Source organism: Mustelus asterias, chromosome 13 (genome assembly GCF_964213995.1).
Source record: "Mustelus asterias chromosome 13, sMusAst1.hap1.1, whole genome shotgun sequence".
NCBI lineage: Eukaryota > Metazoa > Chordata > Chondrichthyes > Carcharhiniformes > Triakidae > Mustelus > Mustelus asterias.
Window position 1 is genome coordinate 66,501,182 of NC_135813.1, and position 17,855 is coordinate 66,519,036.

The 17,855-nt window shown below is 46.4% G+C and overlaps 1 protein-coding gene across 2 annotated transcripts in view; it reads left to right on the forward strand.

Annotated features, from left to right (window-relative positions):
* The window catches only part of kremen1 (kringle containing transmembrane protein 1), a 190,552-nt gene that overhangs the window by 99,687 nt on the left and 73,010 nt on the right, over window positions 1-17,855 (forward strand). For both annotated transcript variants that reach the window (XM_078227651.1, XM_078227650.1), the window contains exons 3-4: window positions 3,738-3,829; window positions 16,808-16,932. In XM_078227651.1, the coding sequence (XP_078083777.1) occupies window positions 3,738-3,829; window positions 16,808-16,932 (217 nt within the window). The remainder of the gene's footprint in view (window positions 1-3,737; window positions 3,830-16,807; window positions 16,933-17,855) is intronic.

The following is a 17,855-nucleotide window of genomic DNA, read 5'->3' on the forward strand; positions in this document are numbered from 1 at the left end:
TGAAAAGGGACAAAACTTAAGACTGGGTTGGAGCAGAGATTGTGAATTGGACAATTCTACAGTTACGACTCAGTTTTGTCAGAGATGCCCAGACTATTTAATGATAAGTTAGTTAAACCTAGCTAATGAGATCCTACAGCAGTGTGCCATTTGGGTGTCATCGGTTTCCATGGTTTCAGGTTGAGTGGAGTTACCATTCCAGGTGACATGAGGACCAAATGCATTAAGTGAGGAAACGAGAGATCCTGCATGGGTGCCACAATAAGCAGGGAATGTTTGTAATCTTGATACAGATTCTTCTCTTCCACAAAATTTATAGTTCGTACTAACCACAACTTGCCTGTTAGTTCATGGGTTAATGTGTGTGGACTCTGGTTTGTGTTTAAGTAAAATCTACAAAAAGTGGAATCTCGTTGGTAATTTCTTCATTTGGGTGTCATTCAGTAAATTTGGTTATTTTGGTTTATGGTTCCCCAATGTAACAACATGTTGCTTTGAAGTACTTAGTGACTGATGGTGAAAAAATAACACAGAGAATGACCATGCCAATCATTGGAGATGGCTAGTGCTGTGGTAGACCTTGAAGGTTGACCACCCTGCTACAAGTCCAGAACTAGGGGTCATAGTTTGAGGATCAGGGGTAAACCTTTTAGGACTGGGTTTTGGAGAAATTTCTTCACCCAGAGAGTGGTGAATCTGTGGAATTCACTACCACAGAAAGTAATTGAGGCTAAAATTTCTTTTGATTTCGAGAAGAAATTAGAGAAAGCTCTTGGAGCTTAAAGGGATCAAGGGATATGGAGGTAGGAGCGATCAGAATATTGAATTTGATGATCAAAATGAATAGCAGAACAGGCTCAAAGGGCCAAATGGCCCACTGCTGCTCCTATTTTCTATTTTTCTAAATGTGTTCCTTATGTGTCATGCATATTAAGGAAAACCAACGTGTCATATGTGTGGAAAGGGAAACATAAGGGTGGCACATTGGTTAGCACTGCTGCCTCACAGCAACAGGGACCTGGGTTCGATTCCAGCCTTGGGTGACTGTGGAGTTTGCACGTTCTCCCCGTGTCTGCGTGAGTCCGAGTGCTCCGGTTTCCTCCCACAGTCCAAAGATGTGCGGGTAGGTGGATTGGCCATGCTAAATTGCCCCTTAGTATCAGGGGGATTTGCAGGGTAAATACGTGGGGTTACGGAGATAGGGCCTGGGTGGGATTGTTATTGGTGCAGGCTCGATGGGCCGAATGGCCTCTTTCTGCACTGTAGGGGTTCTATATAATCAACTCATTTCCTGCATGTGGTGTACAGACCTAAGGATCACAGAGCTCTCTAGCCATTGAGGAAAGGTCTTGGTCCACCAGAGTTCAGGAGGAACTTCTTCTCCCAGAGGGTGGTGAATCTCTGGAATTCTCTGCCCACTGAGGTGGTGGAGGCTACCTCGCTGAATATGTTTAAAGCGCGGATGGATGGATTCCTGATCGGTAAGGGAATTAAGGGTTATGGGGATCAGGCGGGTAAGTGGTACTGATCCACGTCAGATCAGCCATGATCTTATTGAATGGCGGGGCAGGCTCGAGGGGCTAGATCGCCTACTCCTGCTCCTATTTCTTATGTTCTTATGTTCTTATATCTCCTGCTCTTGAAGATATGGAGACATCATTGGGCTGGACCAGCTTGGCCTTGTACTGAATCAATATTCCCCACACGAGCCCGGAATCTGTTCCTCTGTCCTGTGTGAGATAAGTGTTTTATTTAAAAGAAAGACATGCTGTCCACTGCCAAAGATAACATTATTCTAATTTTAAAAATGTGGAGGGTTTAAAATATGTTTTATTTCAGGGACCATTAGACAGTCATTTAATTCAATTACTCCAAAAGATATTTTGGACCCAACTCACAGGAGCTGTCAGTAGCTGTGTTAATTAGTGCTTTATTCCTGGCACCATCATCTTTCCTGTTAACTCTGTTCACTCTACCTCTGTACTTCCTCTGCATTCTCTACAGTTCTGCAACAGTTTTATGATTTTTCTTTTTCAATATTTTCGGGCGGCACGGTGGTACAATGGTTAGCATGGCTGCCTCACACCCGGCCAGGGACTTGGGTTTGATTCCTGGCTTGGGTCACTGTCTGTGCGGAGTCTGCACGCTCTCACCATGTCTGCGTGGGTTTCCTTCGGGTGCTCCGGTTTCCTCCCACAGTCTGAAAGACATGCTGTGTTAGGTGCATTGCCCTGTTAGGTGCATTGGCCATGCAAAATTCTCCCTCAGTGTACCCGAACAGGCGCCAGAGTGTGGCGACATGGGGATTTTCACAGAACCATCATTGCAGTGTTAATGTAAGCCTACTTGTGACTAATAAATAAATCTTTAATTTTAAACTTTTAATTTCTGTGATTTTTTTTTGTTCCTCCTTCTCTTGCTCCTTTTATCCCTCTTTCCTTATCTGACGTTTCAGTTCAAAGCAACAGGTCTTTGCTTTACGGTGCTGGCAATATTGGGCAACTCTCATTCCATCCAGGATGGGAGTCTATCTATGGGGGGGAACAAAATGAGCTCGGGGTTGGATTTATGATTGCTTTGCATGGTGCTTCCAGCACTGATGGGACCTTTCACAAAACCAGTGTCATCTAGGCACACAAAACTGAGTTTCGTTAAAGTTCGGACCAAATAACTATGGATAACTAAGGGGTGTCACGGTGGCACAGTGGTTAGCACTGCTGCCTCAGCGCCAGGGACCCGGGTTTGATTCCCGGCTTGGGTCACTCTCTGTGTGGAGTCTGCACGTTCTCCCCGTGTCTGCGTGGGTTTCCTGCGGGTGCTTCGGTTTCCTCCCACAGTCCAAAAGACATGCTAGTTAGATGCATTGGCCATACTAAATTGCCCCTTAGTGTCAGGGGGACTAGCTAGAGTAAATGCATGGGGTTATGGGGATGGGCCGAGGGTGGGGGGGACGGGGGGGATTGTCGACTCGAAGGGTCGAATGGCCCCTTTCTGCACTGTAGGATTCTATGAATCTATGGTGGATCCACACCTTGGCATTGAACACTATCCTCAGGAGGTGAAGAAAGTTTTTTTTTATTCATTCCTGGGACACGGGCGTCGCTGGCTGACCAGCATTTATTGCCCATCCCTAGAAGTGCGGCAAGCTTTTGATGGGCTGCTTCCAAATCAGCAGTGGCTAGTGATGTGAGGTTGACACTGACTCAGAAAATGTTTAATCAAGCAGTACTTTCCTGGATTTGGCCCTGTTTAATAACTGAACATTTACACATAGGAAAAGGAAACAGTTCCTCAAAGATGTGCTCTGTAAATATAGCTTTCAAGAGGTAATCTCAAAGGCCTTTGATGTGCCAACTTATCTATGCTCTTTGAGAGTGGTTTGTGCTTATCTTCTCCTTGCACTGGGCTCACACTGACAGGCAATGTTCTTAGCCTGTGATACAGAATGCGTTTCACAGCTTCATCACTCGTACGGTCTTTGTCAGCCAAATCTCCCTGCTGACTTGCTCATGTTGTCTTAGTCTTCTAACGGCAGGGGCACCAATCAAGTGTTCCTCAACCCCTCATTCCTCCATAGATCTGGTTTTGCATCCATCTAAAGGAAAGGACACCATGTACTGGTTGACAGGTGGTCCGCAAAACTGTTCGGTGTGAGGGAACCACGGTCTTGATAATGACAGTAAAATAAAAGTGATTGACCATGAAATACCCTAATGGATGGTCTCTTGCCTCTCCAGGAACCCAGACAATGATGTGAGGCCATGGTGTTACGTTGCTGAGTATGAAGATGGCGTGTATTGGAAATACTGCGACATACCAACATGTCACAGTGAGTAGGGGACAGGTTTATTGGGCAGCCATTGAGCCACCTCATCCTTGCTGTGGGTAGAAATGTGTTTTAGTAATGTCGTTACCTCATGTACGAGGACATTTTCAGGGTAATTAATTTTGTGACTCCACTGTCTGGTGGAGGGGCCACGCTTACAAGAAACATGGGCAAAGAATTAGGGCTACAATGTTGTAACCGTATCCCCCACCCATTCTGCTGTGGGCACAATGTCCCCATTGGCCATGTAGAATCATGGAATTGCTCTTAATGAGTAGCCTCAGCTGACTTTTCAAATATTTCTAATTTAGTTACAGGATTCAATTGTTGCTGGCATGGTCAGCATTTATTACCCATTTCTAATTGCCGTTCTGACCAACGCTGGTGGCGAGCTGCCTTCTTGTACTGCTATTAGAATCCTAAAGTGCAAAAGGAGGCCATTCAGCCCATCAGGTCTGCACCGACCACAATCTCACCCAGGCCCTATTCTCATAACTGCATGCATGTACCCTAGCTAGTCCCCCTGACACTAGGGTTCAATTTAGCATGGCCAATCAACCTACCCGCACATCTTTGGACTGTGGGAGGAAACCGGAGCGCCCGGAGGAAACCCACGCAGACACGAGAAGAACCTGCAAACGCCATACAGACAGTGACCCAAGCTGGGAATCGAATCCGGGTCCCAGGTGCTGTGAGGCAGCAGTGCTAACCACTGTGCCATCGTGTCGCCCAGGAGTGATATCGGAAATGCCTGCAAATCGAAAGTCCTGTCTCTTGATCCAGCATTCCCCATTTTTGCAATTTTGAGGGAATGGGGGGTGAGGGTGCGTTTCGTCTATGCGCGGTTTACCGAGGCAGCTGGCCATTTAAGCCATCACCTGCCTCCAGTGAATTTAGGTCGACCAGGAGTGTAAAGCCCGGTGCGTACAGTTTAGACCAGGTAAGAGCAAGGCCCAGGTGTTCACTTCCAGGTCGGGCGTGCAGGGATAGGAAAGTTCCTGATTCTGCAAACCTGACTTTTAAAAATGCCCCACCCCACCCCCGCAGTTAGGACTTTCATTCCGGGGGGAGCCCGGGCTGGATTGAGAGTTGGGCCCACAGGTTATGAAGGATAATGGTGGATTATTCAGTTAACATTATATAAGAGACACTGACCTTTGATTCAGGGATGGTGTTGTTTCTGCCAAAGTGTCTTGTTTGGTTCTTCAACTGTTCTCTGCGTCTCATTAATTTTACAGTGAATTTTTCTAGCATGAGTTTCATGGCCCAGTAAGAATAGTGTGATCTTTGCAGCTACTGTCTTTATGACGCGGTGTTATTGAAAAAAGATGCTTTTGAAAATTCTATTCCCAAAAGTCATATCATGAAAATGTGGCTAGTAACTATTATTCCTGCTATTTTAAAAAAAAAGTAGTTTAACTCGCCTTGTGTTTCCACCTGGTTTCCTAGGGTATAATTAAGCTGTTTGATAGTTGTTTGGAGGGTCAAGGTTTTCAGTTAATTGCATACTACACCAGATTCCAACACACCCCAACCTCCTAACCGCAACTCCCCCCTCCCCACCCCCTTTCTACCTTTTGCCGCTTTTTTTTCAGGAGCTACACAAGAGCAATTACGGAACCTGCTCCCAGGCCATTGTCACTTTGTAAATCTTTGGGTTCGTGGTAGAATCCCTGTCTTTGAGTCGGAATGTGTGACGTGTGACGTTAGTGTACCATTAAGAGTTTTTTAAAAATGCCTGCTCGCAACCTTAGATGATGTCATTGTTGGGAGGAGGAAAAAAACTGTGGGCAGGTCAGGTGACAGGGATTTCATTTTCAGTTTCAATTTGGAGCTGCAGGTTTGAGTTTTTGGGTTTTCAAAGGGACAGCAAGCCAAAAGGAAGTGTTTTCTCTCTCCCTCCCTGTTGTTTTGAAAATTCTGTTGGTTTTCTGAAGGGTGAAAACCTGCTGTTGTTGGGGGCTGGACCAGAGTCTCTCTGGTGTTTTGGGAAGTTGTCTTGTCTTCAAACTGTTTTGTTCTGCATTTGACTGCAGAATTCAACTAACGGCCTCAATCCCAGTATCACGTCTATGCTGCATTGAATCTGTTTAAATGGTTGTTTGTGGAGGTAGGTTTGATTGGGACAGCTTATATCTATTCATTAAGGGTTATCCATTATAGTGGTTGTTTTGTTTCTTGTTCGTAATTGATAAACGTTGTTGCTAATTTTCTTACTATGCATGTTAACAATATTCTTAAATAAAATTTGTTTGACAACAGCTCCCTACTGGGTCATTTGAATCATACCTGAAGTGAAGCATCTCGTGCTTATCCCAGCCAAATTCAAGATACAAATCTTATGATTCAGGCGGGCACCTGAATACTTTGGAGTTTCTAACCTGAACCATAACAGAAGTTTAAACTTCACTCTGGCAAATGAAGATCCAGTGGGGATCCCAAACATCCAGTGGGTTTGAGTAACTATGCCATCTCACCTCACATTGCCCCCACCGCACACCTCTCATCATATGGGTTGTGGGAGCCCAGAACACGGGCGGCACGGTAGCACAGTGGTTGGCACTGTTGCTTCACAGCTCCAGGGACCTGGGTTCGATTCGCGGCTTGGGTCACTGTCTGTGTGGAGTTTGCACATTTTCCTCGTGTCTGCGTGGGTTTCCTCCGGGTGCTCCGGTTTCCTCCCACAGTCAAAAGGTGTGCGGGTTAGGTTGATTGGCCATGCTAAAAATTGCCCTTAGTGTCCTGGGATGCGTAGGTTAGAGGGATTAGCGGGTAAATATGTAGGGATATGAGGGTGGGGCCTGGGTGGGATTGTGGTCGGTACAGACTCGATGGGCCAGATGGCCTCTTTCTGCGCTGTAGGGTTTCTATGAACAACCTCCTTTGCCAGCTTCTTCAGCCAGAAAGATAAAATCTTTCAGACTAGTATTCTTATTTCCTCATTTTATTGGTGTTCCATTTTAAAGTATACAAGACCAGTTCGGACCAATATTCTTATTTCCCTGTTTTACTGTTCTTTTCCTTTTGGGCACTGAAGCTACTCATATGCAGCCTGTCCAAGGCCTTTAGAGAGAGAGAGAGAGAGATGAAAATCCATTGGATAATGGAATCCATGTCTAAGGGGCTGATTTGGTGACGTTTGCTATTGGAGATTCTGGCCTCCAGTCCTATGTGCGCCAGACTCGAATTTGCAAGCTTTGCAAGTGAAATCTGCTCTATCTTCGGTTAATCATACAAGTCTCAGTGAAGCTGGCTGACAGGTAATATGTGTATTTATTGATTGCTGTGTGGTGTGGGCAGCCACTTAACAGTATTTAATCAAGCAGTCAGAGACAGAAAGCAATCTAGGGATATTACGGAAGAGTTTAATCAAAGTAAAATGCGTTAAGGTTCCGGAATGATGTGGGTTTTGGAATGTCTGAAAAATTGGATACATCACTTTCCTACTCAGTGGACAAGGTTAATGACATGAACTGATTTAAGTACAAATGTTTGACCTATCTTGTGTGGATAGCAAAATAGTGGGGTAGACCGTGACTCCAGTCTGCAGGTTGAGCTTGGCAGAACACCCAAAGGAATATTTCAATGTCTGAAAATGCCCATTCACACCACTTCTCAGAGGGTATTGGGGCGGCGTTCATCTTGAACAGCTGTACTTCACGTGGCGACAGTGTTTCGAAAATGCTGTTAGTTAGGGAGCTCCTGACCAGTGGTGATTAAGGATCATGGCCGGAACTCTCTGGCCGTTCACGCCGGCAGGATTCTCCAGTCCCGCCATCAGTGCACCCCCGCCTGCAGGTTTCCCGCCGGCCTGGAGTGACCCCAGTGGGAATTCCCATTGACAGCAGCAGGACCTGAGAATTCTGCTGCTTGCAAACAACAAGCCACCTCCCAACAGCGGGAAACACACGGCTGGGAGGCCGGAGAATCTCGTCTCATATGTCCGAGTCACCATGGTCATGGAGGGCGACTTGGAGATGATGTCGCTCCCACATCATGACTACTCTGGTACCGCATGGTGGCACAGTGGTTAGCACTGCTGCCTCACAGCGCCAGGGACCCGGGTTCAATTCCAGCCTTGGGTGACTGTGTGGAGTTTTCATGTTCTCCCCTTGTCTGCGTGGGTGCTCCGGTTTTGTCCCACACTCCAAAGATGTGCAGGTTAGGTGGATTGGCTGTGGTAAGTGCACAATGTTACAAGCATGGGGGTTGCCTGGGTAAGATGCTCTGTCAGAGAGTCGGTGCAGACTCGATGGGCCGAATGTCCTCCTGCTACGCAATAGGGAAAGCTTATCAACCCACCTTTTATTCCTTTCTCCCTCATGTACTTAACTAGCTTCCTCTTAAATACATCTATATGAAGTGCCTCAACCACTCCATGTGCGAGTGAGTCCCATGGTCTCACCACTCTGTGTAACTGTGCTCTGCGTCACCACTATCTGCAGACAACAAGGTAAATTGGAGAGAGAGAAACTGAAGCCAAAACACCTTTAACTAGCTAGCAAACGTGACCAAATCCTTATGGAACAAAAGGACAATATTAAAGAAAAGAAGTTGAAAGTCTTTTGCTGGGAATTTCCTTAAATATTCCCCTGTTTGGTCACCATCAAAGCAAAAGATGAGGAAGCTTCATTCACTTATTCGAGGGGGGGAGTGGGGGTAGGTTCCGTTTACCTTCAACTGACTTGCAAACCTCCAAGTATGCTCCCAGCAATTAATTTTTGAGTACCTTTGTCTGTGCGCACCTTCGGTCTGTGCGCAATCAGGACCCTGACCTTCCAGTTGCTTGCCATTTTAACACACGATCCTGCTCCCATGCCCACATGTCTGTCCTTGTCCTGCTGCAATGTTCCAGTGAAGCTCAACGCAAACTGGAGGAACAGCATCTCATCTTCCAGCTCGGCACTTTACAGCCTTCCGGTCTCAACATCGAATTCAACAACTTCAGATGAGTTGCTCTACCCCACCTCGATCCCTTTGTTTTCATTCTATTTTTTTTGCTGTTCTCTACCTTTTATTTCTTGATTATCTTTCTTCATTTTTCTTCCCCCCCCCCCACCACTCTTTTCCCTTACCTTATCCCCCTTTTCCTTACTTTTTTCTCCCCCTTTGCTTCCCCTCTCCCCCTTTTTTCTAAATTTGACCTCTCTCCCACCCATTCCCCCCCCCCCCCCCCCCCCCCCCAATCCCCCCCAACATCTTCATCTGTCACAGTTTACCCTCTGATTTCAGCTTCTCTGCCGTTTGGCCATTCACACACTTTATTCTCTCTGTGGACTGCCATTAGCAGCCTTTCCCCTTGTTTCTGTGGCTATGACTCATCTTTCATTCCCTCCCCCTGCAGTATAAATATCTCCCACTTTCTATCCCTTTTAGCTTTGACAAAGGGTCGTCTGGACTCGAAAAGTCAGCTCTTTTCTCTCCTCACAGATACTGCCAGACCGTCTGAGATTTTCCTGCATTTTCTCTTTTGGATTAATTTTTGCTTGCACTTTTCATCCTATAATATCAATATTCCCTTCTCTTTTTTGTGTTTGGAATCATAGAATGCCTACATTGCAGAAGGAGGCCATTCGGCCCATCGAATTTGCACCGACTCAGCATTTTACCCAAGCCCAACCCCCGCTCTGTCCATGTAACCCCATGCATTTACCCCACTAATCCCCCCCCTAACGTACACATCTTGGGACATAAAGGGGTGATTTAGCATGACAAATCCACCTAACCTGCACACCTTCGGACAGTGGGAGGAAACCAGAGCACCCAGAGGAAACCCACGCGGATTTGAGTTTGGTCTTTTAAAATTCCTATTTAATCTGAAATCCAAACAAGTTTGAAACAATTTTCCAATTTAAAAAATTGCAATCTATAAATTGCCAGTTTTTTTCTTTGCTGTGGTGTTTGCTCTTGGAGGGAGGGAGGGAACCTGTCTTTCATCAGCTGACGATCATCCTGAATGGTGGGTGCACTCTTAAGACAATCGAAAGGTTGAGATATGCATCAGGATAGCACCGTTCATTCCACCAGCTTGAATTTGGACACAGTCGTGTTGTATCGAGTTAGCCGAGTTGGCTTTGATACAAGTGGAGCCACCAGAGGCCCTCGGATCCTGACAACATCTGGATAGATAAAGTTTATTTATTTATTGTCACAAGTAGGCTTACATTAATACTGCAATGAATTTACTGTGAAAATCCCCTCATCGCCACACTCTGGAGCCTGTTCGGGTACACTGAGGGAGAATTTACCATGGCCAATGCACCGAACCAGCACGTCTTTCGGACTGTGGGAGGAAACTGGAGCACCTGGAGGAAACCCACGCTGACACGGGGAGAACATGCAGATTCCGTACAGAGAGTGACCCAAGCCGGGAATCAAACCCAGGTCCCTGGCGCTGTTTGGCAGCAGTGCTAACCACTGTGCCACCGTGCTGCCCAAGGGTCCACGCAACCATGGGTCAAAAAATGCAACCAGTTTTTTTAAAAAAGCAACAGATGCCAAATTTATATAAGAAGGAATTCTCATTTCCTCTGCTGTGTATTGGTGAATGTAAATGTGAAAAATAACTGCTTGAAGACAATAGTTTCAGATGAAGCCTTTAACAACCAGTGGGAGTCCCAAAACCCTCTATAGACTGTTAACCACTTCTGAGATACAGAAGCTGCTGTAATGTAGTAGCCAATTTATTGTCCCACAAACAGTAATTTGATAAGACCAAATAATTTATTTCAGCCATGTTGGCTGATGATATTGGCCAGAGCACTGGGGAAAGTCTACCGCTCTTCTTCAAAGCAGTGTCGTGGAATCTTTTTATGATCTTCCGAGGGAGTAGATGGGCCACAGTTTCATCTCCCGCCGGAAAGATGCATCTCCCTCAGGACTGCACTGCAGGGTTAGCCTAGATTTTCTATCAAAGGGCTGGATTTTACTGTGGGGGGGTTGGGGGAGGGGGAGGTTGTTATTCTTCCTCCCCACCACGCTCCAATGCCTGTGTCAGCTGGCAGTTGAGCCACTAAAAAGAGGGCCATAAGGTGCTATCGGTAGCCTAATCCAGCCAAAAGTGAGACTTCTGCCCCTCGGTGGGAGAAACTCCTGCCCTCGAGAGCGAGCAGCTCAATCATCCCAGCAGCGCCCAGAATTGAATAGTGGGCATTGCAAGCAGGCCTATGAAGAAGGCAGCCATGGCATCCGGACGCAAGCAAGTTGTGGGTCTTTGACGGGGAGGCTTCACGCATCATGGAGAAGTGGGAAGGAAGGGAATTGGTAGGGTCTGTTTTGGAGGCCGGGGAGGGAGGAATAAGATGGGGGTTAACTTTTTAGGATGAGTTGTCCCCAGAAGCAGTTGTCCCCCTGAATATTGTTCCCTCCTTCCTCCACCCCTTTTAAAAAAAGTGGCCTGCCCACGGCTTGGGCTACTTATTATGGGGGTCAATTTGTATTGCCCATCTCTAGTTGCCCTTGAGAAGGTGGTGGTGAGCCACCTTCTTGAATCGCTGCTGTCCATGTGCTGTGGGTTGACCCACAATGCTGTTAGGGAGGGAATTCCAGGATTTTGACCCAGCGACTACAAAGGAACAGCGATATATTTCCAAGTCAGGATGGTGAGTGGCTTGGAGGGGAACTTGCAGGTGGTGGTGTTCCCAAGTATCTGCTGCCCTTGTCCTTCTAGATGGAAGTGGTCCTGAGTTTGGAAGGTGCTGTCTAAGGGTCTTTGGTGATTTGCTGCAGTGCATCTTGTAGATAGTACACACTGCTGCTACTGAGCATCAGTGGTGGAGGGAGTGGATGTTTGTCGATGTGGTGCCAATCAAGTGGGCTGCTTTGTCCTGGATGGTGTCAAGCTTCTTGAGGGTGTTGTTGGAGCTGCACCCATCCAGGCAATTGGGGAGTATTCCATCACACTCCTGACTTGTGCCTTGTAGATGGTGGATAGGCTCTGAGAAGTCAGGAGCTACAATATTCCTAGCCTTTGACCTGCTCTTGTAGCCACTGTGTATATGTGGTGAGTCCAGTTAAGTTTCTGGTCAATGGTAACCCCAAGGATGTTGACAGTGGGGGAATTCAGTGAATGTCAAGGGGCTTATTAATAAGCTTGATTGACCCTTAATTATTTATTTAAAAATGGTGATAGGGCTGCTGATTTTGGCACCTGCGCACCTCTCATACTACAGGGGTCGGCTTGGCAGAGGGGAAGGGGGCGGGGGCGGGAAGGTGGTGGGCTTGCGACCCTCTCACAGTTGACATGCCCCCTCCTGGTGGCAGGGGTTGGAGGGGGCTGGGGGTGGGGTGTTGTTGAGAGGATGCCTTAAAATACAACTCTCAGGAGCAGGAATTTGTGACTCAGCTGTGCGAGACTTACCAAGCGCCTGTTAAACTAACAGATCATAGCAGAGCAGTCATGGTCTCATTGGAGCAGACTCAATGGGCCAAATGGCCGACTTCTGCTCCTAAACGTTATGGTCTTAACATGCTCAAAATTCTCTTCAAGTAATTTTAATGTCAAGAGTCTAACTATTAAATCTCACCCATCACCTCAAGCCAGTAGTTTCACCAGTTAAATGTTTGTGGAGGGGGGGGGGGGAAAACAGGGCATAATTTTAAGCGAAAATAAGGAAAATCATTCAGTATAACTGTTGTGCCCTTTGCTAGCTGATTGTGTCCACGGGATTGAAGTAATTGAATGTTATTCCTGTCAGATCTGAATCTAACACTAAATAATCAAGAGAGTATTTGAAAAATCCCCAACCCTTGAAAATCACACAATTTAATATTATGGTGTCACTTTAACCTAAGAAACATGTTTTAAAGTTTTTTAAACTTTATTTTTTAGTGTCAGAAGTAGGCTTATATTAACACTGCAATACAGTTAGTGTGAAAATCCCCAAGTCGCCACACTCTGGCGCCTGTTTGGATACACTGAGGGAGAATTTAGCATGGCCAATGCACCGAACCAGCATGTTTTTCGGACTGTGGGAAGAAACTGGAGTACCTGGAGGAAACCCACGCAGACACGGGGAGAAGGTGCAGATTCCGCACAGACAGTGACCCAAGCCGGTAATCGAACCCGGGTCCCTGACGCTGTGAGGCAGCTGTGCCAACCACTGTGGATTGTAACGGCTGTGAGGTAAAGACGATCAACTCGGCAGATAAACTAAAAAGGGGTTCATTGGGGTAACAATTATGTACCGGACAGAGGTGAGAATGCTTCTGAACTGTACCACTCCCAGGCTGCAACAGTGAACTCCAACTGTCAAACAATTGCCTCTTCATGATTGGCCCGATGGGACATGTGACCCCCAATAATTCTTCACTCCATGCCCCCCCTCCCCGCTCACAAATAGGCACGTCATCACAGGAATATGTATCACTTGGTTCAAGTCCTGCTTTATAACACTGTAATGACATAAATTTTAAGGGTGTCAGATTAAGTAATGACATTGCAAGACACTCTTCGAAGTTGGCCCTTCACAGCTACCCATGCTCAGAAGGCCCAAAGAGGCCTTCTTAATAGATCCATCCCAACCATGCACCTTCTCAGCACACCCTGCAGTTCCTTCTCCCCCGTACATACTCGGCAAATTACCTCTTATGTTCAGTTATTCAGGGCGCAATTCTCCCAAAACATTTGAAATGTTGTGTCTGGCAGGAAACGGGGTGCAATTCCGGCTGGATGGGTCGGCGCAATCCCGATCGCAATCCGCCCACACTTTGGAGCTCAGGGTGATTTGAGCTGTGATTGAGATGTGCTGGAGCTAAAGATGCTGGCAAGGATGGCTCCTCCGTGATCGAGGTACCCTTTTGAAAGAGCACCCCAATCTCAGAATAATGCTACCTGCCCCCCCCATCTTCTGGCTGACAAAGATACCCCTGATTGCTGACATCCCCATTTGGGTGTTAAACCTTGCTGGGCTTCAGAAGGTCAGGTAGTTCTTTAAACCAAAGTGCCCTGACTTCCTCCCCAAGTTAATATTGGGTCTTTTGTATCCTAACCTCCCCATTGATGAAAAATTAAACTCAAGTCTAATTATTTATTCATTAGAGTCACAAGTAGGCTTACATTAACGCTGCAGTGAAGTTACTGTGAAAATCCCCGAGTCGCCACACTCCGGCGTCTATTTGGGTACACTGAGGGAGAATTTAGCATGGCCAATGCACCTAACCAGCACGTCTTTTGGACTGTGGGAGGAAACAGGACCACCCGGAGGAAACCCATGCAGACACGGGGAGAATGTGCAAACTCCACACAGACAGTGACCCAAGCTGGGAATCGAATCCGGGTCCCTGGCGCTGTGAGGCAGCAGTGCTAATCACTGTGTCACCCCACTTGTGACACTAATAAATAAACTTTAAAGCAAGCTCGAGATGCTGAATGGTTCTGTTCATGCTTCTTACATTCTTAACACTTAGCCTCTCCAGTCTACTCTGCCATTTAATTAGATCATGGCTGATTGGCACCTTAACTCTATTTACCTGCCCTTGGTTCCAAACCCCTTGCCATTACTTAACACCAAATTATCTATCTAGGTCAGTGATGGGCAACTTAAGCTAGTGACTGGGATGCCACGAGTGTCCCTCTGTCATCTCAGTGGGCCGCAAGATTGAGATTGGGCTTGTTGACTAGCCATGACCCCATGAATCAGACTGAATATATTTAATACACCCTATAGAAAATGCTGAATCACTCGTATATTGATAGAACTATCAACTTCAAATAGCAAAAACAAAAGTAATATTTCCACTTTGGATGCAGTGGGAGCGCACGGCTCTCACACTCAATGTTGTGTGCAGTCAGCACGCACCTCACTTCGCTTGCCCGAGTTTTACAGCCTTGTCACTGTAGTCATACCAATAGGAAAAGAAACTAGATAAAACCAAAATACTGCGGACGCTGGAATCTGAAACCAAAGAGAAAATGCTGGAAAATCTCAGCAGGTCTGGCGGCATCTGTAAGGAGAGAAAAGAGCTGACGTTTTGAGCTTTGACAAAGGGTCATGTTGACTCTAAACATCAGCTCTTTTCTCTCCTTACAGATGCTGCCAGGAAAAAAAACTACGTGAACTAAGCAGTGTAATCTGGCAACCATATACATAGTGAGAAGTCTCACAACACCAGGTTAAAGTCCAACAGGTTTATTTGGTAGCACAAGCCACTAGCTTTTGGAACGCTCCGAAAGCTAGTGGCTTGTGCTACCAAATAAACCTGTTGGACTTTAACCTGGTGTTGTGAGACTTCTTACTGTGTTTACCCCAGTCCAACGCCGGCATCTCCACATCATGGCAACCATGTACATGGGCAGCTGTCAACAAAATGGCTCATGGGCCGCATTCAGAACCCTGATGGGCCACACCTGACCCCTGGCCTGCAGGTTGCCCACTACTGATCTAAGTCTTGTGGCATCCCTGCCTCTGAGCCAGAAGTTCTGGGTTCGATTCCCACCCCAGGACTTGATGGCCAAGGAAGGCGTGTTTATAATGTGGCCAAACAGGTTGAACATCAACCTGCAAAATTCTTTCAACGGTAAGAGCGGGAGAGACTCCTGGTCAGTCATGCTTGGTGTGGAATGGCGCCCTTCAAGCTATAAGCCTCTGGCGACAGACTAATGTCCTGTTCCGGGAAACAGATGAAAGACTGCCACTGGGTATGGTGAGAGAAACAACAGCAACAACCCATGATCTATCTCCATCTTGGAAGTTATAATTGGCCCAGTATCCACATTTGTGGGGATGAGTGTTTCAAGTTTCCACCCACTTTGTGTGAAAAGTTGCTTCCTGATTTCACTCCTGAATGATCTGGCTCTAATTTTAAGATTATGCCACCTCATACTTGCTTCACCACCAGAGGAAATAATGGCCGGAATTTTACTGGCACGCTCACCCCAGAATCGGGGCGGGCGAGGCTCGTAGAACGGCATTCTCCGTTGGCCTCGGACGGAATCTTACGAGCTTCAGGCGGGCGAGGCAGTAAAATTCCAGCCACTATCTCTGTGTACGTTATCTAACATCTTCAATATTTCTCTACCAAATCAGCCCTGAATATTTTGGGCTCAAGGGGAATACAAGCCCTGGTTTCCCTAGTTATTCTTGAGAATGAATGTTCTTACCTGTGGTATCATCTTTGTGAATCTTTTCTATGCCTTCTCCATTCTCTTTCAACACCTTCACTCTTCAGTCTGGAGGTCAGTGGACTGTTACCAGTCTCAGGTCTTGGATGTGTCTCTGGTGCAGCACAGTGATGCTGGTTATACGTCATTCCCACTTGCTTCACACAGATGTGCTGCAAAGATGCTGTGCTGTTGCTAATTAGGGATTAAAGTGACTGCACGAATCAAAGATTTTTGGAATTTTAATTATAAAGTGTGCTTTCCATTTGAGTGTCTCGCTGAGTACAGGGCAAGGCAAGTTGTCTGTCACTTGCTTCCTGAGCTGTTTAAGCAAAAACCATTGTGGGGAGCACTGTCGGAAATAAGTAACTGCGCAGAGTGGAGTTTTGTGAATGTTTCTTGTGTTTTGCCCGCCCGCGGACTCACAATCAAAGTGAGTCTCTGCGCACTACACCGCAGGGCAGCACAGTGGTTAGCACTGCTGCCTCACAGCGCCAGGGTCCTGGGTTCAACTCCGGCCTCGGGTCACTGTCTGCACTTTTTCCCCGTGTCTGCGTGGGTTTCCTCCGGGTCCTCCAGTTTCCTCCCCCACTCCAAAGGTGTGCGGGTTAGGTTGATTGGCCATGCTAAATTGACCCTTAGTGTCAGGGAGACTAGCAAGGTAAATATGTGGGGTTACGAGGTTAGGGCTTGGGCGGGATTGTGGTCGGTGCAGACTCGATGGACCGAATGGTCTCCTTTTACACTGTGGGGATTCTATGATTCTGTGAATCACAAACAAAATGAAACTAAGTTTGAATCAATGAATTTGAATAGCCAACTCCTCTTGCTATGAAAGTGCCATACTTTGTTCCAATTGAATGCATTCTGTTTTTCCTCAGTGCCGGGCTACTTGGGTTGTTTCAAAGACAATGGGGACCCACCCCCTTTATCAGGCAGCAGTGAAACCTCCAACAAGCTGACCATCCAGACCTGCATTAAGTTTTGCAGGAGTAAGCGATTCAAGGTAAAGGACAATTTTATTCTTTTAAATTAATTTTTCTGAACTGCCAAAGCGAAAATGTAAGAAAGAAAACTTAAGCTGGAATTAAAAGAGCGACATGCAATTCTGAGACTCAGACCTGTACCAAGACCACTGGGATCCTGGGCGACACTAGTATAACCACATTTATAGCACGTCTGACTTGAGAATCGTGTGGTGTAGGAGGGGAGATGTTGTGGGAGGGGATGCACAAGCAAAATGTTTATTTTCTTGACCCTTTCTTTTGTGTTTTTGTAAATAGAGTCATAGATGTTTACAGCTTGGAAACAGGCCCTTCGGCCCAACTTGTCCATGCCACCCTTTTTTTTAAACTCCGAAGCTAGTCCCAATTGTCCGCATTTGGCCCATATCCCTCTATACCCATCTTACCCATGTAACTGTCTAAATGCTTTTCAAAAGACAAAATTGTACCCGCCTCTACTACTACATCTGGCAGCTTGTTCCAGACACACACCACCCTCTGTGTGAAAAAATTGCCCCTCTGGACACTTTTGTATCTCTCCCCTCTCATCTTAAACCAATGCCCTCTAGTTTTAGACTCCCCTACCTTTGGGAAAAGATATTGACTATCTAGCTGATCTGTGCCCCTCATTATTTTATAGACCTCTATAAGATCACCCCTCAGCCTCCTACGCTCCAGAGAAAAAAGTCCCAATCTATTCAGCCTCTCCTTATAACTCAAACCATCAAGTCCCGGTAGCATCCTAGTAAATTTTTTCTGCACTCTTTCTAGTTTAATAACATCCTTTCTGTAATAGGGTGACCAGAACTGTACACAGTATTCCAAGTGTGGCCTTACCAATGTCTTGTACAACTTCAACAAGACGTCCCAACTCCTGTATTCAATGTTCTGACCAATGAAACTAAGCATGCTGAATGGGCGGCAC